The sequence below is a fragment of the Camelina sativa genome, chromosome 15 (genome assembly GCF_030686135.1).
Source record: "Camelina sativa cultivar CO46 ecotype springtype chromosome 15, ASM3068613v1".
Taxonomy (NCBI): domain Eukaryota; kingdom Viridiplantae; phylum Streptophyta; class Magnoliopsida; order Brassicales; family Brassicaceae; genus Camelina; species Camelina sativa.
The window spans coordinates 7,256,565-7,280,719 of record NC_141894.1 but is presented as its reverse complement, the minus strand read 5'-3'; the positions used below and the strand labels follow the sequence as shown (position 1 = coordinate 7,280,719).

General features: G+C 36.7%; 10 protein-coding genes across 10 annotated transcripts; 7 read left to right on the top strand and 3 right to left on the bottom strand.

The window, feature by feature from the left end:
* Nucleotides 1–288: 288 nt before the first annotated feature.
* On the top strand, nucleotides 289–998 carry LOC104745902 (uncharacterized). Its single transcript, XM_010467276.3, has one exon. The coding sequence runs from the start codon at nucleotides 341–343 to the stop codon at nucleotides 848–850; it is 510 nt and encodes a 169-aa protein (XP_010465578.1). The 5' UTR covers nucleotides 289–340; the 3' UTR covers nucleotides 851–998.
* FAD5 (fatty acid desaturase 5) lies at nucleotides 854–3,263 on the bottom strand. The gene is made up of 5 exons (XM_010467275.3): nucleotides 2,417–3,263; nucleotides 2,182–2,322; nucleotides 1,944–2,084; nucleotides 1,339–1,445; nucleotides 854–1,249 (listed from the first exon to the last, which is right to left on the bottom strand). The coding sequence occupies exons 1-5, from the start codon at nucleotides 2,942–2,944 to the stop codon at nucleotides 1,048–1,050; spliced, it is 1,119 nt and encodes a 372-aa protein (XP_010465577.1). The 5' UTR covers nucleotides 2,945–3,263; the 3' UTR covers nucleotides 854–1,047.
* LOC104745900 (protein POST-ILLUMINATION CHLOROPHYLL FLUORESCENCE INCREASE, chloroplastic) lies at nucleotides 3,252–5,247 on the top strand. Its single transcript, XM_010467274.3, has 8 exons — nucleotides 3,252–3,717; nucleotides 3,806–3,914; nucleotides 4,019–4,103; nucleotides 4,190–4,268; nucleotides 4,388–4,501; nucleotides 4,610–4,722; nucleotides 4,815–4,925; nucleotides 5,014–5,247. Exons 1-8 carry the CDS (start codon nucleotides 3,645–3,647, stop codon nucleotides 5,134–5,136), a joined length of 807 nt encoding a protein of 268 aa, XP_010465576.1. The 5' UTR covers nucleotides 3,252–3,644; the 3' UTR covers nucleotides 5,137–5,247.
* Nucleotides 5,248–5,486: 239 nt separating this feature from the next.
* On the top strand, nucleotides 5,487–6,343 carry LOC147926339 (uncharacterized). The gene is made up of 2 exons (XM_087487025.1): nucleotides 5,487–5,799; nucleotides 5,949–6,343. The coding sequence occupies exons 1-2, from the start codon at nucleotides 5,487–5,489 to the stop codon at nucleotides 6,341–6,343; spliced, it is 708 nt and encodes a 235-aa protein (XP_087343151.1).
* An 857-nt stretch (nucleotides 6,344–7,200) lies between these two features.
* LOC104748217 (uncharacterized) lies at nucleotides 7,201–8,055 on the top strand. The gene has a single exon (XM_010469892.2). The coding sequence runs from the start codon at nucleotides 7,201–7,203 to the stop codon at nucleotides 8,053–8,055; it is 855 nt and encodes a 284-aa protein (XP_010468194.2).
* A 530-nt stretch (nucleotides 8,056–8,585) lies between these two features.
* Nucleotides 8,586–9,563, top strand: LOC104727985 (uncharacterized). Its single transcript, XM_087487024.1, has 3 exons — nucleotides 8,586–8,810; nucleotides 8,970–9,118; nucleotides 9,203–9,563. Exons 1-3 carry the CDS (start codon nucleotides 8,586–8,588, stop codon nucleotides 9,561–9,563), a joined length of 735 nt encoding a protein of 244 aa, XP_087343150.1.
* A 3,002-nt stretch (nucleotides 9,564–12,565) lies between these two features.
* On the top strand, nucleotides 12,566–13,730 carry LOC147926338 (uncharacterized). Its single transcript, XM_087489032.1, has 2 exons — nucleotides 12,566–12,705; nucleotides 12,985–13,730. Exon 2 carries the CDS (start codon nucleotides 13,003–13,005, stop codon nucleotides 13,642–13,644), a length of 642 nt encoding a protein of 213 aa, XP_087345158.1. The 5' UTR covers nucleotides 12,566–12,705; nucleotides 12,985–13,002; the 3' UTR covers nucleotides 13,645–13,730.
* A 600-nt stretch (nucleotides 13,731–14,330) lies between these two features.
* On the bottom strand, nucleotides 14,331–16,033 carry LOC104745899 (phosphatidylcholine:diacylglycerol cholinephosphotransferase 2). Its single transcript, XM_010467273.3, has 3 exons — nucleotides 15,429–16,033; nucleotides 15,169–15,306; nucleotides 14,331–14,797 (listed from the first exon to the last, which is right to left on the bottom strand). The coding sequence occupies exons 1-3, from the start codon at nucleotides 15,846–15,848 to the stop codon at nucleotides 14,471–14,473; spliced, it is 885 nt and encodes a 294-aa protein (XP_010465575.1). The 5' UTR covers nucleotides 15,849–16,033; the 3' UTR covers nucleotides 14,331–14,470.
* A 1,191-nt stretch (nucleotides 16,034–17,224) lies between these two features.
* On the bottom strand, nucleotides 17,225–20,034 carry LOC104745897 (phosphatidylcholine:diacylglycerol cholinephosphotransferase 1). The gene is made up of 3 exons (XM_010467272.3): nucleotides 19,279–20,034; nucleotides 18,523–18,660; nucleotides 17,225–17,699 (listed from the first exon to the last, which is right to left on the bottom strand). The coding sequence occupies exons 1-3, from the start codon at nucleotides 19,705–19,707 to the stop codon at nucleotides 17,373–17,375; spliced, it is 894 nt and encodes a 297-aa protein (XP_010465574.1). The 5' UTR covers nucleotides 19,708–20,034; the 3' UTR covers nucleotides 17,225–17,372.
* A 1,910-nt stretch (nucleotides 20,035–21,944) lies between these two features.
* LOC104745896 (protein LURP-one-related 12) lies at nucleotides 21,945–23,577 on the top strand. The gene is made up of 2 exons (XM_010467271.2): nucleotides 21,945–22,539; nucleotides 22,980–23,577. Exons 1-2 carry the CDS (start codon nucleotides 22,273–22,275, stop codon nucleotides 23,373–23,375), a joined length of 663 nt encoding a protein of 220 aa, XP_010465573.1. The 5' UTR covers nucleotides 21,945–22,272; the 3' UTR covers nucleotides 23,376–23,577.
* Nucleotides 23,578–24,155: the final 578 nt, after the last annotated feature.

Here is a 24,155-nt window from a genome sequence, read left to right as displayed (position 1 = left end):
CGCCCAAAAACAATTTTTTGTTTTACAAATTTTAAATCAACTAATAAAGCTATATGCGGTATGTAACAGCTTAAGCATTGGCATTTCTGTAAAACCGAGCAAAAATTATATCTTTCAGTTTTTACTTCTGTTTTTTTTCAAACATCCTTTCATTTTTAGTATATGTAACCATTTGTTTGTTTGTGGCAAAATTTAAATAAAAAAATTGTTAGTTAGTTTGTTTTTTAGTTGAGAAAATAAAAGAAAAAAACTAACAACTTCGGTTTCGAGTAAGCTGTGATACTTTAACATATATTTCTGAGAGAGGGGCGAACACGAACGATCGAAAAAAAACACAAAAATGAGGGATCTTGACAACAACAACGTCGTCAAAACCATAGCTCGATGGTGTCTTCTTTTACAAGCCATCATGATGATCTCTTCTAACGCCTTCGTTCTTAAAAGAACCGGCTACGTAAACATGAACATAACAATCCGTAACGCGATGAAAGGATTAAACCGCCCGGAGATCGTCTATCGATGCCAGTCTAAACACAAAGACTACGGTTGGCATCGAGCTTCAAAGCCAGGAGCTCAATTTTCAATACCAATCATCCTCATAAATGGCGAAAGCAAAATACCGTCGATTCACATCTGCCATATCCGGTCTGTCTTAGGAAAAGCCACACTCGTGATCCAAAACACCTATCTTGACGCTGAGATGTGCCCTCATTCGTCATGTGCTCACGTGGCAACCCCAAAAGGGATCATGTTTAAAGGCTCAGAACGGGATTTCAAAACCATATTCCCAACGCTCAGACCAGTTGAGTATCTAGAATTGCCGTGGACACCTTGGCCAAGCAGAACGTGAATCTCTTTCAACATTTTTCTTTTCTTCTTGTATTGATTGCAATTATAGATATATAAAATTCATAATCATTTTGTCACATACAATCTCTTGCACAGATATATATAACGTAAACACAAAAAAAAAAGAAGCACAAACCCTTTTTTCTTAATCTTCATAGCTTCAGTTGTACCGACAGTTCTAGTTCCGCAGTTTCAAGATCAGTCGCTGGTCAATGCCATTCTTTTTTTCTGAGCTTCCGATGGGAGCTTGACATCAGTTGCTAAACCGATGGCTTGGAGAAACCTAACGACGTACCAAGTCATATCAAGTTGCCACCATTCTAAGCCGTGTCGTGCTGAGAACTCAAAAGCATGGTGATTGTTGTGCCATCCTTCCCCAAAAGCTAGAGCTGCTACCCACCTGAGAAGTTATAATTCCGAGTTTCTTTTTAGTAGATATCTTAAGATGCATCGAGTGATTAAGGAGTGATAGAGAATGAGTTTTAGTACCAGTTGTTCTTAGACAAATCACCGGTGTTCCATGCTTGTCTCCCCCATACATGACAAGCTGAGTTCACTAGCCAAGTTATATGATATACCCATACTATTCTTACACCCTGCAAAACCCAAAAAAAAAAGCACAAACAAATAAGGATTGAGTAGTTAGAATCAACTTTCTTCTGCTATATTTTTCTTCCTTTCGTTCCGTTTACGAAATTGCTAAAACTGTCAATGTAGTTTCACTTTTTAGCATGCAAATGTTGTTTTCTAAATACAAGCAAATAGAATTTAGACCATTCACGAGAAGGGCATGAACCACAGATCTTTCTTACAAGAAAGATAAGATATTTACTTGTGGTTCTGTTTTGTTCAACTAAACACAACTTGCGTGCTTAAGGTCAATAATCTAAGTTTGCACTAAATGACAAGAAAACGCAAGCTGTTTAACTGGAAAATCAATTGAGGAGATTTGGCCCAGCAAATTGATAGCTACACATCAAAGAACTGGTGGATTTATTTAGAATACACCGAGCTAAAACAAGTCATAATCCTATAGCTAGTTCTGGAAATGAACACTGATAGAATTGAAATGTAAGATTAGCCACACAACATACCATTCCCCAAACAATGAATGGAAAGCCACCCATTGCATACAGAGCAACCGCTAGAGCCACCGGATGAAAAATGTAGGTGTCTCGAAGGAATTGATAAAATGGCTGCTTCTCCAAATCCCCAACATTATTAGGCTCTCCACACTTTAAACATCAAAAAGACACAAACAGAGTTTTCAATCACTAGAACCAACTAAGAAAGACCAGTTTTAACATGATAAAGAAAAAAGCAAATTGTTACCCTTTGTGTGATTGTATTGGTATCAAACATCCAATTCATGTGACTGAACCAGAATCCATCAAGTGGGCTATGAGGATCTCTGTCTGAATCACAGAACTGATGATGGTACCTATGTGTACTCACCCAATCAATTGGGTTCCCCTGAAGAAAAAAAAATTACACAATTTGGGGTCAAAATCAATCAGCTTTACACATTCGACAAAACTACATTCATCATCAAATCAAATCAAATCACCTGAAGAGCCTGTGCACCACAATAAGCAAACAAGTACTCAAGCCACTTGGGAAGCTTAAAGGCTTTATGAGAAAGATTCCTATGGAAAGACAAAGTAATACCCAGAAGACCTGTAACGATATAAAGCCCAAAAGCAACGGAAACAGCTCTCCAATTGAACTGAAACGGAGCCAAGAGACAAAGCAAATGCATAGACAAAACAACAGCAACAGCTCCAAAGTCCATAGCTTTCCACTCTCTCTCCCACCAATGTACTTTCTCCTTCTTCTTCACCAACACATCTGATAGCATTATCCTCCTGTAATCTCCTTCCGCCGCCGCTTCCGTTGCTGCAGCACCCGAGGAGACATCTCTCTTCAGACCCTTTTCAGAGAATGCGGCAACGAGACTAGGGAGCTTGAAAGGTGCAAGCTTTTGGTGGTGGGTGAATGAGATTCTTGTGAAATTCAACGACGGTGTTGATGTGTGTAGAGTTCTTGGAGATGAACAGAGGAAAACGGGCTTAGGCTTCGTTAGAAGAGAAGCCATTGTCGATGTGATAGCCACCAGAGAAGAAGAGAAGACTTAAACCCTACGTTTTATATGCACAATACTATATATGTTAATATGTGTGCGTGTATAAATTAGGGTCGGTCTTTTTTTGTAGAGGTATGCTTCACAACACAAGTAGTAGTTGTTATATTGACAGAGACGTGCAAAGATCTGATCTTTTTTGTGATTCATGGACTACATTGCGGCTAGATATTCAGAGAGAGAAAGGATAAGATGGTCTAGGGATTGGATTGCCAATTTGGGGCAGTTATCTCCAACGCGGATCCTCCCTACAAAGTTTTCTAGCTTTCTTGCTGAAAAGCCCTTGAATTTCTTGGAAACTTAAGAAATCGCCCCAATTTCTTTGCAGTGAAAACACAACCCAAAATTGGGAAGTTGAGGGCTTATTTTGGTTTTGGGCCCATTCTTCCTTTAATCCATTAAAGAAAATCTCAAGAGTGAGAAGGAGATGTTCCCATAGAAGTCATAGACCATTACCATTCAAATTTGATATTTGTCTCTATGATACTTCAGTCTTTGTTTTTATGTGTAAGAAAAAAATCAATAGCAGATATTTGTATTTGTGGTGTGGTATCAAAAACTCCTTATCTTAAAGCCATATATCAATAATTACTCCCATATTTTCTCCGTCCTCATCCCCAAACAAAAAAAAAAGTTTTTCATTAGATCGGTTTCCATGGCTGCTGCCGCTAATACCGCTGCCATTTTTGCCTCTCCTTCACAGCCTTTATCCTCTAAACGCAATTTTTGTTAGTAACGTTACTAATTTTTTTTTATGTTGGTTTATATACTAATATGCTTTATAGTTTATACAATGAAACTTTTGAATAAATACAGTGTATGGTTCAACGATTGGTCCAATACAAAGGAGATTTCCAAAGAAGAAACTTAATCTGCAAGTAAAAGCTGTTGCCACGACTCTTGCGCCCCTCGAAGAGATCAAAGAGTCTGTCTTTAATTTTGTTCGTCTTATTGCTTTGGTCAATATAACTATATTAACATAATTATTATTAACATATATATATATCATGGTTGATTATTTTTTGGTAGATATAAGCTTCCTTCATGGGCCAAGTTCGAGATGGGTACTGCTCCAGTGTACTGGAAAACTATGAATGGTCTTCCTCCAACCGCAGTAAGTTTCTCTAGCCATTTGCCAATGCTAAGGTTAGAGTTAAGGCTCTTTATACTCAAACTTCTAATCAAACTTTTTTGGATTAGGGTGAAAAGTTGAAACTATTCTATAATCCAGCGGCAAGCAAACTCACTCTTAACGAGGACTATGGGGTTGCTTTTAACGGTCAGTTTTTCATAAAAACATGTAATTAAGTTGTTAAGAGGCTACATAGACCAGTCTAATTATGGACTAACAAAAAACTGAAAAGAATGAGTGAATTGACTACTAATATAATGGTGCAGGAGGATTTAACCAACCAATCATGTGTGGTGGGGAGCCAAGAGCAATGCTAAAGAAAGATCGAGGCAAAGCAGATTCTCCAATTTACACTATGCAGATTTGCATTCCTAAGCATGGTTCGTTTTCTTTTATAATGAAATTCAAAGGATATTTCTTCCTGTGACCAAATAAGTTATATTTGTATGTGATATTTTTCATCTTTGGTATGAATCATTCATTACCAGCTATGAATTTGATATTTTCGTTCACCAACGGTGTCGATTGGGACGGTCCATACAAACTTCAGTTTCAAGTCCCCAAGCGATGGCAAAACAAACCTATTGAGTTCTTCAATGAGGTATTTAATAAATTTCTTTCGATTTAATTTTTTTTTGCTTAACTAGTCATATATATATGCACAACTTATGATTTATCAATTGGTGCAAAAAGGGTCTAGCCAACGAGTTGAGCCAAGATGGAGCCTGTGAGAGAGCGATATTTCCTGACTCGAACGTTGTTGCCACACGTTGCACAATGATCGCCAACTTGACGGTCGAAGGAGTAAGTTCTCACCAATCCATATATTATAAATTTATTTATATAAAAAGTCTGAATACACTAAATTTTAAAATGTATGAATAAATTTCAGGGAGATAGATGCAATCTGGATCTGGTTCCTGGGTGCATGGATACAAATTCTGAACATTTCAACCCATACGCTAATGTTGATGATGGCTCTTGTCCCCTCGAGTTATCCGATTCTGATGAATAGAACTAATTCTTATTTATGTAAATATAGACACACATATGTTAGTATTTGAATACAAAAATGTCACTTGTCGATTTTTAGTATTATCATATAAGAGCTTTACAATTATACTAATTTTAGCCATAGAATATTACAAATTTTTCACTTGTTGATTTATAGTTTAACTACCAAATTAATTTAAAGACTTTTGTTTTTTTTGTCAAAAATTAAAGACTTTTGTATTGGAGAACTTTTCAACAAATGAAAACATTGAATAAATACTATAGAGAGGTTTAGATCAGAGCGCGTGAAAAACTCTCTCTATAAACGGTGGTACTAAGGTTTTCACTCTCAATGAACAGGATGCTATTATGATGGATATTGGGGACAAAGATCGTCCTCTGGGAGACCCTCCGTATGAGGTTGGTGCGTGGATGAAGAAAGTTACTGGTGGAGTGGGAGGAAGACAGCTAACACCGGAAACCTTAATGGATGATAAGTTTGTGTTGGAGAGGTTGCAACTGACGTTCCCTGACGGTGTGAATGGTGAACCAGTAGTAAAGATAAGAGAGGAGGTGATGAAGGGTCTTTGGAAGCAGTGTATCATTGTGAAAGTGTTGAGGAGAAATATTGCTATTTCTGCGTTGAGCATGAAACTCAGGGAGGTGTGGAAACCTAAAGGGGGATGTATGTGATGAATCTGCCTTGACACTTCTTCATGATTCGCTTTGATCTAGAGGATGAGTATCTGGCAGCGTTGACGGGGGACCCTGGAGAGTGTTTGGCAGCTATTTGATGGTGCAATGTTGGTCTTCGGATTTTGATCCCTGACATAGTAACTACGCCAGTTTGGGTTCGTTTGTCCAATTTTCCGGTGCATTTCTATCATCGAGCTATTCTTCTTGGGGTTGCGGGTGGTTTGGGAAAGCCGGTTCGAGTTGATTTGACCATGTTGAATTTTGACAGAGCATGTTTTGCTCGCGTCTGCGTGGAAGTAGATTTATCCCAACCTCTCAAAGGTTCGATTATGATCAATGGTGAGAGATATTTTGTGGCTTATGAGGGTTTGTCGAACATATGTTCTGGCTGTGGTGTCTATGGTCTGTTGGTGCATAATTGTCTACAGTGGGTGGTGGAAAGAGTGGTCGAGCAACCTGCAGTGGTAAAACAGACCGCACCCATAGCGTCTGAACAGCAGGGGGATGGATTTACCATGGTTAGACGTAATTGAAGGCAAAATGCATCCCTACCGGCTGATGGTTGACCCTCGGCGCGTGGGTGCTCCGGTAGAAATTTTCGAGATATCTCTAGCTCCGTGAATATGGAAAGAATTGGTACGTCCAACAGATTTGCAGGTTTGACAGAGGATACGAATCATGTGGGAATAAGGGAAGTTACCAATTCTGTTAGTGAGAATAAAGAAAATGAGAATATTCAGCGGGATGTGAATATTGGAAAGAGAATCTTTCAAAGCAATGCAAGAAACCTAGAAGGTAGAGATAGTGAGGGTGGGAGTAGGTCTCGAGAATTGTTGACAAACCAACGGGCTGGGGGAAATAAAGTTAGTGGGCCTAATGGACCGAGGACTTAGAAGAAGGTTTCGAATAGATCCATGAGGGGACTTGTGTTTGGTCCAACTCAGCTTGAAGGAGGTTTGCCAACAACGGGGAAACGACTGCGTATTGAGGAGGGTTCCGTGGGACGATCGGGAGGTGCATTCACACCGGAAAGGAATGATCGGAGTACACACTATCTCTCTGGTCAGGGATTGCAGAGAGACACTACGTTGTCAACAGAGGCATTGGTTGTCGAGGAGCAACCAAGGGATGTGGGTCGGATTGATGGTCCGCTGGTGGTGGCTTAATGGTTTGTCCCGGTAGTTCGATATATCTGCAAAAAGAATATGATGGATTGTCTTTCCTGGAATTGCCGGGAGGCGAATAAACCCAATTTTCGAAAGTCGATTAGGTACATGATGAAGAAGTTTCGTGTTGATATCCTTGCTCTGTTTGAAACACACGCGAGTGGAGACAGAGAAAGTCGGATATGCCAGAATTTGGGCTTCGATAACTTCTCCGTGTTTATGCGATGGGGCAAAACGGAGGGATTTGGTTGTTGTGGAGGTCAACAGTGGGTGTTGTCTCAGTGGTTGTTTCGACAGACCAGTTTATTCATGTGACTATCGAGATGAATATGAAAAAAGTTAACTTGATTGTGATATATGCGGCTCCCTCTGTCACTCAAAGAAGTGGACTGTGGGGAAGTCTCAAGTCAGTGATTGAAGGAGTGGATGGACCATTAATGGTTGGTGGGGATTTTAACACAATCTTGAGGTTGGATGAGAGGACAGGTGGTAATGGCCGCTTGTCTCCGGATTCATTGGCGTTTGGCGAGTGGATGAATGATCTTACATTGATCGATACGGGATTTGGAGGTAGTCGTTTTACCTGGCATAGGGGAAGGTCTGAGCAAACTTATATTTCCAAGAGGTTAGATCAGATCTTGTGCTGTCCCCATGCTCGGTTAAAATGGCAGGAATCTGTGGTCACTCATCTGCCAGTGTTTGCATCGGATCATGCACCCCTGTACATGCAATTGTGTCCGGTAAGTAGAGGAGATCCAAAGCGAAGACCGTTTCATTTTGAGGCGGCTTGGTTAAAGCATGAGGGGTTTCAGGAGTTTTTTTCTAACTCCTGGAATAATCAGCTAACTACTCATGCGGCTTTGAGTGGTTTACGGGATAGATTGAAGCGCTGGAACCGTGAAATTTTTGGGGATGTTAACAAACGGAAGGCAGAGTTAAGATCAAAGATTGGTTCGGTTCAAGATTTGTTGAAAGTGGCCCCAACTGATGAATTGTTAGCTAAGGAGGAGGACTTGATTTGTGAATTGGATAAAGTTCTCGAGCAGGAAGAACTAATTTGGTTTTTAGAAGTCTCGTGAAAAATGGATTGTGGAGGGGGATAGAAACACGAAATACTTTTGTACGTCAACAATCATACGTCGGAGACATAACCGTATTGAGAGTTTGAAGAATGGTGTGGGTGTTTGGATATATACTACACAAGAATTGGAGGACCTTGCAATTGCATATTATCAGAGACTCTACTCCTTGGTGGATGTGGATGAGGTTGTAGAGAGTTTCCTTCTCTTACAAATACGGAGCAGAATTCTTTGGCCAGATCATTTACAAAAGGGGAAGTGGAAGTAGCGATGAGAGCCATGGGGAAGTACAAAGCGTCGGGTGACCGGGTCCTGATGGATACCAACCATTGTTTTACCAGGAGTGTTGGGATGTGGTAGGAGGGTCTGTAACACGCTTTGTGTTGGATTTCTTTGCCATTAATATTCTGTCGGAAGGGACGAATGATGCGTTGGTTGTTTTAATTGCCAAGGTTGTGAAATCGGAGACAATAATGTAATTCAGACCTATTAGTTTATGTAATGAGTTGTTTAAAACAATTACTAAAACTATGGTCCTGCGACTGAAACGGATTATGACCAATCTTATTGGACCTGCTCAGTCGAGCTTCATCCTGGGAAGACTGAGCACTGATAACATATTAGTGGTGCATGAGGCGGTTCATTCGATGAGGAGAAAAAAAGGACGCAAAGGTTGGATGTTGTTGAAGCTTGACTTGGAAAAAGCATATGATCATATTCGGTGGAATTCCTTGCAGACACTCTCCTCGCTGCAGGTTTTCCGGATAGTTGGACGAGTTGAATAATGTCGTGTGTCACGGGACCTTCTATGACACTATTATGGAACAGGAGAAGACAACACCTTTTAAACCTGCACGAGGATTGAGACAGGGGGATCCCTTATCCCCTTATCTATTTGTGTTGTGTCTTGAAAGGTTGTGCCATCAGATCGAGCTCTCTATTGCGGCAAAAGAGTGGAAACCAATATGTTATCTCGAAGTGGACCGAAGCTTTCTCATATATGTTTCGCAGACGACCTCATCTTGTTTGCAGAGGCGTTAGTGGCCCAAATCCGAGTAATCATGTGAGTACTCGAGAGGTTTTGTGTTGCATCGGGTCAGAAGGTGAGCCTGGAGAAGTCGAATATCTTCTTTTCTAAGAATGTTAGCCGCGATCTTGCTCAACAGATTAGCAATGAAAGCGGAATTAAAGCTACACGAGAGCTGAGAAAATATTTGGGGATGCATGTTGTACATAAACACATTAACAACTTTGGGGAGGTTCTTGAGAGAGTATCATCACGGCTCTCAGACTGGAGATGTCGGTTCCTTAGTTTGGCGGGTCGGGTCACGCTAACTAAGGTTGTTTTATCTTCTATTCATGTTCATATGATGTCGACAATCTCGTTGCCCCAGTCTACTCTGGAGAAACTGGATAAAATGTCAAGATCATTTCTATGGGAGAGCACGGCTGAGAAACGTAAACAACATCATTTGGCGTGGGATAGTATTTGCCTCCCAAAAGCATAGGGTGGCTTGGGAATTCGATCTGCTAGAAAGATGAATATAGCATTATTGGCAAAGGTGGGGTGGAGATTGATGCATGACCAAACAAGTCTCTGGGTGCGGGTTTTACGAAAAAAGTATAAAGTTGAGGATATATGAGATGGGACTTGGCTGGTAGCAAAGAGCTCTTGGTCTTCTACATGGAGGAGTGTGGGGAGAGGATTGAGAGAAGTGATGGTTCCAGGCATAAGTTGGGTTCTTGGTGATGGGCGCAGTGTCAGGTTTTGGAAGGATTGCTGGTTGACTGTTGTCCCGCTTTGTGATTTAGTTATACGGGAAACTGCCCACTGGGGATGATAGTGCGACAGTCAGGGATTTATGGCAGTCTGACTCGGGCTGGGTCTGGCAGCGTATATATCCGTATCTCTCATCCGAGGTGCAGCTGAAACTTTGAGCAATGGTGGTTGATACATTGTCGAAGACGAAGGATCGTATCTTCTGGGGTAGTAGTTCTGATGGGAGATTTACGATTAAGTCTACCTATGCTTTATTAACAAAGGACGACACTCCAAAACAGAACATAGGGGTTTTCTTTGACCGTTTTTGGCGTCTGCTAGCTCCAGAAAGGGTTCATCTTTTTTTCTGGCTCGCTGGGAACCAGGTTCTAATGACAAACATGGAGAGACATCGGAGACACTTAAGTGATTCAGGTATTTGCCAGGTCTGCAAAGGTGGGGAGGAGTCTATTTTACATGTTTTTAGGGACTGTCCAGCTATGTCCGGGGTCTTGAATCGTTTGGTTCCTGCTAGAAGCGAACACTCGTTTTTTGAATAGTCGCTACTGGTGTGGATATCTAGCAATCTATGTGATACTACACCGATTGGAAAAAGTACATGCGCGACTCTCTTTTCTATGGCTGTTTGGTGGGGATGGAAGTGGCGGTGTGGAAATGTGTTTGAGGGGAGAGGAAAATGTAGGGACCGTGTGCGCTTTTTGCGGGAGGTCGCTGATCAAGTTTCAGAGGTACATCAACGTGTGAGGGAATGTATTGGTGGTGTCAGGAGAGAGTCAAGGATGATTGCGTGGACACCACCTACCGGTGGTTGGGTTAAGGTTAACACCGAAGGTGCTTCCCGTGGGAATCCAGGCTTAGCAGCAGTAGGGGGTGTTTTGAGAGATGGTGATTGACTTTGGTGTGGTGGATTTGCTTTGAACATAGGGATCTGCTCGGCACCATGGGCGGAGTTATGGGGGGGTATATTATGGCCTCTATATTGCGTGGAAGAAAGGTGTGTTGCGGGTAGAGCTGGACGTCGATTCGGAGATAGTGGTTGGTTTTTTGCGGACAGGGATTGAGAACTCTCATCCACTGTCCTTCCTAGTATGTTTGTGCTATGGCTATTTATCAAAGGACTGGATAGTCCGTATCTCACATGTGTATAGGAAGGCTAATCGTCTTGCGGACGGATTAGCTAACTATGCGTTTTCTTTGCCTTTAGGATTTCATATGTTTCCTTCTTGTCCTGAATGTGTTAGTTTGCTTTGTTTAGAGGATGTGAATGGGTCTACGCGCGCAAGAAACATTCTGTTGTAGTTCTTTTATCTTTTCTTAAATAAAATGGGGGTTTATCCCCCTTGTTCTACCAAAAAAAAAAAAAACACTAAATAAATGTTATATTGTATGTTCTTTCCCTTGATCCTGAGGGCAAGCTACTACTAAGAGCATCTCCAATGGTTTGCTATATTTTTTACTCTAAAATAGAGAAAAATATAACAATCTATTTTAGAGGTAAATTTACTCTAATCCACCTCTATTCTCACCTCTAAAATAGAGATTGCTATTTTTTCCTCTATTTAGAGGTGATGATAGATATGAGTTGGAGTAAAAAATAGAGTTTCTCTATTATAGAAGATCTCTATGATAGAGTTTCTCTATTATAGAGGATTTCTATAATAGAGATGAGTTTTGCTCCAATGGTTTTCTCTATTTTTTCCTCTAAAAATGAATATTCCAAATAGATACTTCTTTATTTTACAATTAACACTTTTTATTTATAAAAATTACAAACTAACATATTTTACTTTAAATTTTGTAACACTTTCATAAAATTATTATTTTTATTTAAATCAAACATTTATTATTATAAAGAGCATCACATCATACAAAAATTATAAAATATACTAGATTTTTAACCATCTGCATTACTGTATTTTTCTCACAAATGATCAATTAATGTATTTTAAAGTGAAAAATAAGTTTCTTTTATCTTTTATTTTTATAATCGACCTAGAAACTCTTGGAAACGAATGTCATCATTTTCTGTTATTTGGACCGCTGGAGGCGGAATTTCTTGTTCAACTTCAATCGATGCATCGAGATCACGTTCATCCTCGATTATCATATTATATAAAATAATACACGTAGTTAACACATTTAAGAAAAAAAAAACGTACCGGTCCTTTCAAAATAGCAAAACGTGATTGTAGTACTCCGAATGCAATTTTTTTGTCCTTTTCAATAATTCATGTTTGGTCAAACAAAACATTCACAAATAACAAACCCAATGGCCGGACAAACCCAATGAATGTTTAGTCAAACAAAACATTCACAATTAACAAACCCAATGACCGGACAAACCCAATTAAAAAATCTGTCCACTATAAATATATAATTTACACATGCATTGGTTAATTAGTTGAGTATGACCGAACAAAAACATGCATTGGTCATAGATGTGTACAAAAGCATTAAGTAAAATAGTTAAACAGATGAAAGTTCATAAATATTTCGTACCATTGCATCTATATATATTATTACAGTTAAACTGCTTGGATTCACAGCTCTAAGAAAAATATATCATATCTATACTTATTAATAAAATGTCTCGTTCTCTTGGTTACAGTGTTGAAGAAGATAGATTATTATGTGAAGTTTATATGCAAATTTCTCAAGATCTAATTCAAGATGTTTATCAACCGTCCGATCATTTTTGGATCTGTGTGGTGGAAGCTTTTGAGAAAAGAAAAGAAATAACTTGGAGTGAACGTTCTAAAAGATCAATTCAATCTCGGGTTCAAATGATTCAGAAGGCAACAAAAAAATTGCATGCATGCATAAAACAATGTGAAAATAGAAATCAAAGTGGTGCATAAAATGAAGATATTGTAAGTATTTAATATAATAAATTTATTTATTTGTTGAATTGTTTTTATCTATGGATGTTTTAAATATGTTTGGTTTTTCTTGTTTTGGCTATTTTATTTTTTCCATAATATTTTTATAAATTTCTTTATTTATTTGTTGCTATGAATATTTTAATTTAGGTTTTTTGTTTTTTGTGTTATCTTTTTTTATTTACAAAATATAAATTCTTTATATATATTTGCCAAATTACATTTATTGACGAATCTAAAAATAAGTGTTTTGTTTTTAATGATATGCAGTTTAATCAAGCTAAACTAATGTTTAGAGAAGATACAAATTTTAAAGCCGGTTGGAAATTTGAGCATGTTTGGGATATTGTTAAGGACTTTGAAAAGTTTCAAGATGGTGTTGCTCGTCCTAAACGTTTATGTATCCCACTTGGCTTTGAGTATACATCTTTCGAATCAGATAATCCTACCAATAATTCTCCTATGCAAGCATCTCCACGTTTATCTTCGTCTTCACTAAATGATGATGGTGAGACTGTTGGTGGATCTCCCTCTCCACAACCGCTTGGGGTAAAAAGATCAAAAATGAAAAGAAAAATTGGTGATCAAACAACATCATTTATCAACACTTTGGAAGAAGGAAATAAACAATTTTTAGAGCAGCTGAAGATGAAGATGGCAAGTGAACAAAGACGACAACAGTTGGAGATTCAAAGAAAAAATTATACTTTGAAAGAGCTAAAAGAAGAAAACAAAATTTTATTTTGTGACTTGGATACTCTACATCCAAATGTTCGTGGATATTTGGAGGCTGAACAAGCACGGATTATACAAAAGCGGAATAATCAACAACAAAATCAACAAGCTCCTCCTCCATCTACTTCATTTGGTTCGTTTGGACAATATTTTAGCGATATTGGTGGATCCCAAAGTAATTTACCAGGTTATTAAGTTATTAGTTTTTGTTGTATTAAAATAATTATTATGGAATGAATGAAAAATAAATTTTATTATTTATATAAATTATCTTTTCCAAATGGTAGTCTCAATATTTTAGAATAAATATTTATACTTAAACTTATATTATTAGTTCTTAAAAATACTTATTTTATTAAATTTATATTATTAGTTTTTAAAAATATTTATTTTATTTATTTGGTCATAAATAAAGGAAGTTAAAGATTGAGAGGACTACTTTGCAAATAAAATAGTTCACATTTATTTATAGAGGAAAAATAGAGTTCCTCTAGAGAGAAAAAAATAGCAATCTCTATTATAGAAATGGAAATAGAGATCCATTAGAACAAAAATTACTGTATAATAGAGTTTACAGACAAAAATAGAGGATCATTGGAAATGTTGGATCAGTCTACCTCTCCGGCCCGTTATTTTTATACAAAATCCATCATGATATCTCTACCGATGGGAAACAATTACACATGTTGCACCAAAAATAGTGAACAAGTACATACAGAAAATTATGTAAATAACAATAATACCCAATTTTCAAATGATTCCAGAATTAATCTGGATTTGATTTTGAAATAGTTGTATGAAGACCTAATTCACGAATACAATTTGATAATAAAATAAATTAGCAACTTCACAACCACGTAAAGACGTACGTATACGTTTAGTTAGGTTCAACCAATGGTATTCAATTAGAACCATTTTAGAGAAAATAGATCTAAAATGTGTTTCTAAACGTTTTTTAAAAAGAAATAGATTTTAATATACAATTAATTATTTTTCCGAAAAAAAGAAACAAAAAACGATTTTAATCGACTAGGGTGTCTTTCGAGATCAAATTTAAACGAGTAGTGCTTAAGTGTCTCTTGCTCATCTCGTCGTACTTTCCGGCCAATGAATCAAAGAGAATCCCAGCGCCAACTCCAACCGCAATATCAATCGTGTAGTGCCCTCGCGTACCAAGCAGCCTGATCGATTGTAATACATTGAGGATGTCAAAAACCATCGCCAGCCTAAATCTCTGCATTCTCTTCATGTCCAATGATGCAATCATCGAGCCAGCAACGTGACCCGAGTAGAAGAGAAAGAACGACACGTTTCCGACCGGATAATCTACTCCTGATCCTAAAAACTCCTGTAAAAACAGTCAAATTAAATTATTACCTTAAATCATTTCTCCTTGGTAAAGTATAACAAGACGAACGAGTCTATCTATTGATGTTACATCACCAAAAAAAAAAAAAATGAGTTACTAGAACTGTAGAACGTAAGTGAACGAGAATGTCATATTTATGTCTAGTCAATCAACTCGTGCATGGAACACTATTTTGCAAGAGGAGTCCTGATCAAATTATTTTGGGACTAAATACTAATATAACTTCTTTTTAATGCCGTAGTAGCCAATGGATATCACACGTCCAAAATTGATATTATTCTTCTGATATCAGTTGATCAATAATTGGACGTTACATCGAATTTGGTCTATAATAGTATGTGGATTTGAACCTGAGGGCGAGGGAGCTGAGTAGAGTAGCCGAGAATTCCGCGACACGTGAACATGAATAAAGCCGCGATGGTCGCTCGTGGTCGTCCTTCCACTGCCCATGTCCATCCAATATACGTTGTTTGCATCCCTACCAAAATCTGTCCCCACCCAACCAAATCATCTAATTGAAATTAAGTCGAATTTAACAAATATCTCTGTGCTGCATGTGAATATATTACAAGGTGAGGAGTTTTAGGATAGTCATTAAATATGTGTTTACCGTGTTAAGAGCGGCTAAAACGGTGTTAAGATTTGGTGAAGAAGCCAAGATGCTATGCAGAGAGCGCGTGGCCACAAATCCTAGATCGAACGGCTGCGAACTCGCGGGAGTCATCTGGAACGTGTACTCCACAACCGTAAAGAACATAACTCCGGCCGCGAACAAACACGGTATCCAATGGTGTCTCGCCACGTAAACAGCGTCATGCGCCGTCCATGTCATAAACGACGCCTTGCTTGTCCATTCTCCTTCTCCTCCCCCGCCGTCGTCGACTTTCGTAGAAATGTTCTCCATTTGGCTATTTATTGATCCGACTTGGCGACTGTGGTCGTCGATGGTGACGCCGTTAGTATGTTCTCCGTTAAGAGGGTTCGATTTACGACGGAGAGGGACGACGGTTTTGGTTACGGCGTCTGACATGACCGTTAGAATTAACGGAGAGTGACACTTAAGGATTTAGAGAGACGGGTTATATAAAGAGATTACATTTCGGAGGAAACTTGTTTGAGCTCAAAAAAAAATCCATACGAAAACGATGACTATGAGACTAGAGAGCGACAATTACGCTTATTTTACGCAAGTATGATATTTTCGACGACATGAAACAGAGAGAAGAGTATAAGATTCTCATTACTTTAATAACTAGTTTATCACGTAAAACAACACGTTAGTTGTGTATGTATGAATAATGTGGATATAATTCTAATTCAAGATTATAGAGAATATCAAAGATTTTGTGCCTCGATGAATAAACTTATTGACATAACTAATTCATTAATGTTACATTACCGGTAAAAATAATGTTATTTGTTAGATCATCTCCAATAATTTTTACTATTTTTGTCTCTATAATAAAGTATCAATATATCTGTGTTGGAGGTGTTCTCAAGCTCACCATCATCGGGAGAAAAATATTTCGAGAAAAAATAAATTAAACTTCAAATTTAGAATTTTATATTATAAAATTATGAAGAACATCCATAGATTTTGTAGAATTACAATATCATATGATCATATCATGCACAACTTGTTATTGTGCGATATGGTAATTTTCTTGAGATATCAGTTGAAGGTCCAATCCACAAGCTTGGGGGAGGATATGATCTATCCAAGAGTCATATATTGTTACTATCTCACCCTCGTGTAAGCTGGAATCATGCCCACCTTGTTGTTGTTATCAGATAGAAATAGGCGCTATTGTTCCACCTCCTTATCAAGTGGGATCATCGACGTCCAGACCGAGAGGTCTCGTCCTCTTATAGATAAAAAAAGAATATTGAGGTTGAGCTTGCATACTCTTATAGATAAAAAAATAGTGAAAGGTGATTATTTTTCAAATTATAAATAGTGAATGTACTAGATTACTAATTAAGTTTTTAAAATTTACTATTTGCAACTTTTCCCATCTATTTATAGGTTGAACTAACAATTTTAAGGACTATTAGTATTAACGGATTTTCTCAACCAAAAAAGGAGACAAAATAATTAGTTTCCGATCTATTGATTTCTTCTGAGAGCAAACAATATATTTATGATTATGGATCGGTGTACCTGTCCCGTTAACTTCATACACCCCATCTTTATCTACCAAAATTAGTGAAGAAGAACGTAAATACAAATTTAAGTAATATGGTTGAGTGATTGATAATTATAAAGATTAACACAAATTATTTTATTGTATATATTTTCGTAAATCTCTTTTTTGTTAAATGAAATAATCTCACTATCTCGGAACACATAAAAATAAACCTATTTAAATTCAAACAGACTCACCTACAACTACAAGGCTACAACCCTTTAAGTAACATTAGATCGATAATTAGGTTCAACAAACGGTATACAATGAACCATTTAGGCATTTATAAAGAAGAAATAAATAAGTCATTAGACTAAATTCAACTTAACTAAATGTGTTGAACTAAAAACATTTGATAGAAAACAAATTTAATTGACTAGAGAGTCTTTCGATATCAAACTAAAACCAGTTCCTAGGTGGTGTCTTCTGCTCATCTCTTCGTACTTCCCGGCCAGTGAGTCAAAGAGAATCCCAGCGCCAACTCCAACCGCAAGGTCGATGGTGTAGTGTCCTCTTGTACCGAGCAGCCTGATCGATTGTAATACATTGAGGATGTCAAAAACCCTCGCCAGCTTAAACCTCTGCATTCTCCTCATGTCCAGTGATGCGATCATCGAGCCGGCAACGTGGCCCGAGAAGAAGAGGAAGAAAGAGACGTTTCCCACTGGAAAATCAACTCCTGATCCTAAAAAATCCTGTGTAAACGAGTAAATTTAACTTCCAGGGTTAACTTATTTTGATCACGACTAGAGCTAATTAACCTAGTATCAATTTTTTTTGAACATGTAAACTCTCTCAACAGTATAACAAGACCACACACATAAATCCATATAAGTACCGATGCTACGTCACGAGAAAGAAAATAAAATAGATGACTCACTACAACTGTAGAATCTAAATGAGTGAGAATCTGATATTTTATGTCCAGTCAATCAAATCGTCGATCATTATTTTGAAAGATGGGAAAAAGTTCGGTACCAGACGAAAACAAAATAGGGAATTCCTAAAAATTGATATATAATCATTAAGATGATAATTAACCTAAATCCGGCAAGGTAAAACTTGAAAGCATAAAACACAACCTATCACTCCTTTCATTTCACAATAATAATCGTTGTTTATACGAAATTTGTTTTTTTTTAAAGAATTTCTTTATGATTTTTATGTAAAATTTAGCTAGAAAATATATAATTTGTCTATGTTAAAAATCATTAAATGTATAAAATAGAAAGAGAAAAAAAAGGTTAGTCAGTTTTGAAATTTAACCAAATTTTGTTCTTCAGATTATCAAATTATTTGGAGACTATTATAAACTGTATTTTTCTACGGTAGCGTGGCCAAGGGAAATCACACGTCTAAACTGTTCGAATTCTGATATGGATCAACTAGTAAATTAAACGTTACATCTAATACTACATATACGGGTAGATCATCACTACTAATATGAAGAAGAAAAAAAATGTTACTACTATAATGTTAGAACTTTTACATAAAAGAGGGAGATAAGTGAAGTGGAACCTGAGGGAGAGGAAGCTGAGTAGAGTAGCCGAGAATGCCCCGACACGTGAACATGAATAAAGCCGAGATGGTTGCTCGTGCTCGTCCTTCCACTAACCATGTCCATACAATATACGTTGTTTGCATCAATACGAACACCTGTCCCCACCCCGCAACCCAATTATTTTAGTTTTTTTCCCTTTTTAAAAAAGTACACAAAAGTCGAATTTAAAAACAATCTCTCTCTGTTTCCATGTGATAGTGTCTCCAACTCATCTTCTTCACCATGTGTCATTTTCTATTTAGCTTTTAAAGTTAAAAAGCGCTCTATATCAATCAAAATACTAATATAGTATTGTACAAACAAACAAAGAAGCAGTTGTTAAAAAGAAGATTAAATAACTAAAACAAAGAGATTTAACATTAAATAGATTTTGTAACCCACTAACTAATCGATTAAGACCCATTTTATCCTCTAATCGATCTTTCATCTATTAAGACCATTTTAGTATTAATGCCAATTTTTCTCACTCTCAAGATATTTCATTGCTTTGACAGCAAAATTCCAGCTGGGGAATTAAATAACACTAGAATATATATATGAGATTTATTTCCATCTTTACCCCACTTTTATTTATTTATATTTGACTAATTCAATTAAAATATTTAATTGATAAAGCAAAAAAACAAAATATTAGGTGAAGGCAATAAGAATTTGAAGATAATCATTAAAAAATCAGATTAAACCTAAATTAACTTTAACACGACATAACATACCGTGTTTAGTGCGGCTAAAACGGTGTTAAGATCCGGGGAAGATGCTAAGACGCGATTCAAAGAGCGCGTGGCCACGAACCCAAGATCGAACGGCTCAGATCTCGCGGGAATCATCTGGAGCGTGTACTCGACCCCCATGAAGAACAAAAGCCCGGCAGCGAACATGCACGGTATCCAATGGTGTCTCGCCACGTAGACAACGTCACGCGTCGTCCACGTCATGAACGACGCCTTGCTCCTCCATCCTCCTCCTCCGATGACACCGTTGGCGTAGCCGTTGTTCTTAGCAGCGATCTCCATTCGAGTGTTTTTATCTCCGACGATGCGGCGTTGGTGGTTGTGATCGTCGTCAATGGCGACGTTGTTAGTGTTGTTTCCGTTAGATACGTGACGGCGAGAGACGGCGGGTTTAGCTGCGGCGACTGACATGGCCGTTAGAGTTAACGGAGAGGGACATTTTTGGGAGTTTGAAGAGAGATGTGTTATATAAGAGATACGAGGGCGGAGATTTCAAAGGAGACTTGTTTGGGTTAGAAAATTGTCATATGAAAGTGATGAATAGTTATTTTTGAGAAGGACATTTTTAATTTATGGTTGTTAGTTAAATACACTCTAACTCTTTGGTGGGCTTTACTTTTTTTGTTTGTGTACCGACATGTTGTTCTTTTTATACTAATGTTTTAATAAGTATGATAATATTTCGACGACAAAAAAAAAAGAGAGAGAGAAGAGAATATGAGATTCCCCCTAACCTATAGAAACTATAGTTTATCAAATAAAATGCATTATTGGTGTATGCAAATATGCAATGTATTAACAATCCTAGTTCAAGATTATGGAGAATATATCAAAGGATTTGGTGCTTTTCGTTGAATACAAAAAACTAAATTTACTGCATTAGTTCTCCATTTCCCGCAAATATCTTCTTTCACACTTTTTGATATAACTATTGTCTATTGGCTGTTGGATTACTCTTAAAGTCTTAACTACCTAAATCTCCAATATCATTGAAAAAACATAAATGACAGTTGGTTTATTGGTTACATGTTGTATATTAGTTATTTTAGCCAATAGTATGATTTAGAAGAAAAAAAACACATGAGACTGAAATTAGATCATTGTTATTCGTATGATATTTACTAACAATAAACATTCAATTATACATTTTAATAAGTACCTGCATACTTACATATTTCATAAATCGTGATAAAATTATTTATATTTAAAAGGGATGCTAAACTAGTAAATTGTTACTGTAACTAATATTGGAAGACGTTCTCATATGTTGGTTGAGTAAAAAAAAAAAACTATCTCGTGCTCTAAAGCATCAGAAGCATTGGTGTATAAGAAAACAAAAACAGGAAGAAACAAACTGATCGATACATACCAAGAAATATGAATGAAACAAACAAAATTAATTTCTTCCTTTTGGAATATTATTGACATTGTTCAATCGATCACGGTTTTGATTTCTGATTTTTTGGATTCGAGTTTCTTGTTAACACGATTTGTTTATTTTTGTATTTGAAGTGTTACTATAATCCAAAGCGTATGTTTATTTTATTGTATTTGTAGTGTATTTGTCTATAGTACTTGACCGTAATTCATGTGTTACAATTTTATGATCCTTGCACGAAAGTAAAATTTTGTTTAGAGTATCTAACATATATATGAACCAATATCATAATTTTGTATCTTAAATAAGAAAAACAATTTCTCGAGTAAAGGTAGGATATCCAACTCATGCATGGTGACCGATCGACTGATAGTTTTGAGACGAAATAAAAACTCTCTTTAATTTATCTCAACTCCCACGTGGAATATTCTCTGTGTGTCGATCATGAAGCTTCTCAAGTTTGTGAGTCGGTCCCGGTTGATTGAGCCATGTTTTCAGTGTAGTTAAGCTTATCGTATTTCGTTGATTGTTGTCTATAATATATATACATATGAGTTTTAACTATGTTTACAACCATAATATTATCGTTTGTTCTGTAGAATTACATAGACGTTTAGAGGATTATAGGAAAAATCTGAATTGTAGTTCTTCCAAAGAATTTGTAAGTTTTTACATAGCCATACATATTTAATTACCACGTGGTGTAAATGTAAATGTAAATGTGGTGATTTTGTTTGGTTTTCACCTAATTGGACGTGTCTGTCTAATCTTCACCCAATTAGACGTGTTTGTTGTCTACCGGTGGAGGAGGCTAAAGATTTGGGACATTGTTGATGTATGATGATTCACTTTTTTCTTACTTTAATAAAACTCGACGTACAAATAGATCTTACGATGTGATATATATTTTAATTCACAAATATCCTCAGCCACACCATCAGTTTCCAATTTTCCCTTTTTCATACTTTTATAATATAACATGAAATCTTACTACATGTACGTAAGATTAGTAGTAGTTAAAACATATTTTACAAAGTTAGGATAAATAGAAACTGGCCGTGTGGAGAAAAATAAACCATTTGTCGACACAAAAATACATTAAAAAAAATGTTAAAATACCAATATAAAAACTTCTAATGATCCTTCATAGATATTTCCATTTTTTTTTTGCAACTTGGATATAAAACCGGCGTGTAAACAGATCTTACAAATGGTTTTAGAATAAAGTCTAATAAAACAGAGATTTAAACTAACATTTACAAGTCATCGCTATGTTATTAAATTATATATGCATGTGACTTTTCTATTTTTTAGCCAATAGGCAATTACAATAATATATACTATGACTTTTATAAGAAAGGAGACTAATAAAAAGGTATATTAATTCATTACATACGCGTCACGCGTGTGTATGTATAGATAATAGCAACCACAACCATATATAAATAGAGAGGCAAGGTATGGAAGAGAAGAGTGTCCATATCACACACACATAAAAATCACTTGTTAACCAAACCACAAAATCTAACTTCTTCCATCCACACACACACAGCACAACACACACAACAAAGAAAAAGAAAAAAGAAAATTTAAAAAGCATGGAATTAGTTGAAGAGACCAATCCAAAAGAAGGGAAAAAGATGGGAGGTAGAATTGTGGTGGACAAAGCTTATCTCTACGAAGAAGACAAACCACTCACCGTCTGCAAGACCTCTCTCTTCTACACCGGCGATGGTTTCGCCGCCTATGACTGCCACGGTGATATTATCTTCAGGGTTGATTCTTACGGACCCGACACTAGAGATAACGATGAGATTGTCCTCATGGATGCTACCGGAAAGTGTCTCCTCACCGTTAAACGAAAGGTAAACTTTATTTAATCTTTTCTTTTTTGTTCTTGTTTCTTATAATTGAGTTGGGGACAAGTAAGAGTCAGCTTGGTGATTAGAAATAAAGTTTTGATGCTTTCTTGATTAGATGGGTTTGGTGTTTTAAAAATAAATATGTCATTGATGGGCATCCATAAATAATTCAAGAATCTTGAATTCTTGACAGCCTTAGAACTTTTTTTTTTTTTTGTATTTGATAAAGATTGGATAACTTGGTAAGAATTTGGTGGATGTTGTTGTTAGAAACGAGATCTGAAGAAATTGTTATGAGCTGAATTTTTTCTTTTCTTTTTTAAAGCTTAGTTCGAGTAAGTCATCAACTCAGTTGCTAGACTTAATTAGTTTTGTATTCTTTAAAACGCATTAGTTCCAATATTAAACGGAGTCAACTCGTTGGTTTTGTTATTGATGAACAGAGACCAACTCTGCACCAGAGATGGGAAGGTTTCCTCGGAGAGAGATCGGATGGTCAGAAACCGATCTTCAGCGTGCGTAGATCGTCTATAATCGGACGGTGTACGATGGAAATAGATGTTTTTGACGGAACGGGAGAAGAGTACATTATCGACGGTGACTTCTCGCAACGAAGCTGCCTCATATACGACACGGAGAAACGTACTGTGGCTGAGATCAAACGTAAAGTAGACGCGTCAACGAACGTGATGCTTGGTAGAGATGTGTTCACTCTAGAGATCAAACCTGGTTTCGATGGCGCTTTCGCTATGGGTTTGGTCGTCGTGCTTGACCAGATCAACGGTGATGATCCTGTTGAGATTGGTGATGAACAGGTACACCCATTTGTTGAGGATTAGTGTATGTCTCTTTCACCCTCTCTCTCAACCGGTCTTCACGTTATCATATCGAATCTAATCTTTAGTTTTTCAACTCTTCGGATTTGGACCGTGTATGATTATGGAGATCTGTTTGTATCAATTCTGTGTTAAATCATTAAAGTTGCTAATGCTACGTTACATATTATATATATAGTCTCTGTCTCGGGAAATTTGTTGATTATATGTTTCATGTTACAAAAGCATTTTAGCTTATTTTGGAATCTTGTATACATACAAAGATCCAAATCTATCTATCCATTGACCAGATTAAATGTGTTGTGAACGGCTAATATATTTGATTAGCTAAATGTAGATTTGAATTATGGTGTTAGTTGCAAATTGCAATATATCTCTATCGATGTACTAATGTTTTTTAATATATACGAGAGATGTAACGTGTATTGTACACATGTTCAATGCCCAAGTAGAGATTTAGATATATAAATATATTTGAGGTGGTAGTTGACAAAGATTAGAGAGTGCGTAGGAATAATAATACATAAAATAAATATTAGAAGGCGGTCGAATAAATTTTAACAGAATTATTATATCCGAATCTAAGAGAGAAAATAGTATATCTTGACTACTTGCTGCACTCTACAGATTTGAATTTGATTCGTTAGCGTAATCAAAATTTTCATGCTGTCGTAAATACACGACTTATCTAATGTATCTTTATTAATAACTAGGATATATCCCGTGCTTAAAGCACGGGTCAACATTTTAAAATTTTTTTATAATAGAATAATAAAATTATTG

What these genes read in the sequence shown, in the direction of transcription:
- LOC104745899 (XM_010467273.3), bottom strand. Translation starts at nt 15,848, where the DNA reads ATGTCAGACGCCGTAACCAAAACCGTCGTCCCTCTCCGTCGTAAATCG. An exon ending in TTTTAGCCGCTCTTAACACG is followed by an intron (nt 15,307 to 15,428) that starts GTAAACACATAT and finishes GGGTGGGGACAG; the next exon opens with ATTTTGGTAGGGATGCAAAC. An exon ending in CTCAGCTCCCTCGCCCTCAG is followed by an intron (nt 14,798 to 15,168) that starts GTTCAAATCCAC and finishes CTGTTTTTACAG; the next exon opens with GAGTTTTTAGGATCAGGAGT.
- LOC147926338 (XM_087489032.1), top strand. Translation starts at nt 13,003, where the DNA reads ATGTTTAGAGAAGATACAAATTTTAAAGCCGGTTGGAAATTTGAGCAT.
- LOC104727985 (XM_087487024.1), top strand. Translation starts at nt 8,586, where the DNA reads ATGGTCCTGCGACTGAAACGGATTATGACCAATCTTATTGGACCTGCT. An exon ending in AGACACTCTCCTCGCTGCAG is followed by an intron (nt 8,811 to 8,969) that starts GTTTTCCGGATA and finishes GTGTCTTGAAAG; the next exon opens with GTTGTGCCATCAGATCGAGC. An exon ending in GCCCAAATCCGAGTAATCAT is followed by an intron (nt 9,119 to 9,202) that starts GTGAGTACTCGA and finishes TAAGAATGTTAG; the next exon opens with CCGCGATCTTGCTCAACAGA.
- LOC104745896 (XM_010467271.2), top strand. Translation starts at nt 22,273, where the DNA reads ATGGAATTAGTTGAAGAGACCAATCCAAAAGAAGGGAAAAAGATGGGA. An exon ending in TCCTCACCGTTAAACGAAAG is followed by an intron (nt 22,540 to 22,979) that starts GTAAACTTTATT and finishes ATTGATGAACAG; the next exon opens with AGACCAACTCTGCACCAGAG.
- LOC104745900 (XM_010467274.3), top strand. Translation starts at nt 3,645, where the DNA reads ATGGCTGCTGCCGCTAATACCGCTGCCATTTTTGCCTCTCCTTCACAG. An exon ending in ATCCTCTAAACGCAATTTTT is followed by an intron (nt 3,718 to 3,805) that starts GTTAGTAACGTT and finishes GAATAAATACAG; the next exon opens with TGTATGGTTCAACGATTGGT. An exon ending in ATGGTCTTCCTCCAACCGCA is followed by an intron (nt 4,104 to 4,189) that starts GTAAGTTTCTCT and finishes TTTTTGGATTAG; the next exon opens with GGTGAAAAGTTGAAACTATT.
- FAD5 (XM_010467275.3), bottom strand. Translation starts at nt 2,944, where the DNA reads ATGGCTTCTCTTCTAACGAAGCCTAAGCCCGTTTTCCTCTGTTCATCT. An exon ending in GTGGTGCACAGGCTCTTCAG is followed by an intron (nt 2,323 to 2,416) that starts GTGATTTGATTT and finishes TTTTTTCTTCAG; the next exon opens with GGGAACCCAATTGATTGGGT. An exon ending in GATTTGTCTAAGAACAACTG is followed by an intron (nt 1,250 to 1,338) that starts GTACTAAAACTC and finishes ATAACTTCTCAG; the next exon opens with GTGGGTAGCAGCTCTAGCTT.
- LOC147926339 (XM_087487025.1), top strand. Translation starts at nt 5,487, where the DNA reads ATGGATATTGGGGACAAAGATCGTCCTCTGGGAGACCCTCCGTATGAG. An exon ending in GTGGAAACCTAAAGGGGGAT is followed by an intron (nt 5,800 to 5,948) that starts GTATGTGATGAA and finishes TCCCTGACATAG; the next exon opens with TAACTACGCCAGTTTGGGTT.
- LOC104748217 (XM_010469892.2), top strand. Translation starts at nt 7,201, where the DNA reads ATGGGGCAAAACGGAGGGATTTGGTTGTTGTGGAGGTCAACAGTGGGT.
- LOC104745897 (XM_010467272.3), bottom strand. Translation starts at nt 19,707, where the DNA reads ATGTCAGTCGCCGCAGCTAAACCCGCCGTCTCTCGCCGTCACGTATCT. An exon ending in TTTTAGCCGCACTAAACACG is followed by an intron (nt 18,661 to 19,278) that starts GTATGTTATGTC and finishes GGGTGGGGACAG; the next exon opens with GTGTTCGTATTGATGCAAAC. An exon ending in CTCAGCTTCCTCTCCCTCAG is followed by an intron (nt 17,700 to 18,522) that starts GTTCCACTTCAC and finishes TCGTTTACACAG; the next exon opens with GATTTTTTAGGATCAGGAGT.
- LOC104745902 (XM_010467276.3), top strand. Translation starts at nt 341, where the DNA reads ATGAGGGATCTTGACAACAACAACGTCGTCAAAACCATAGCTCGATGG.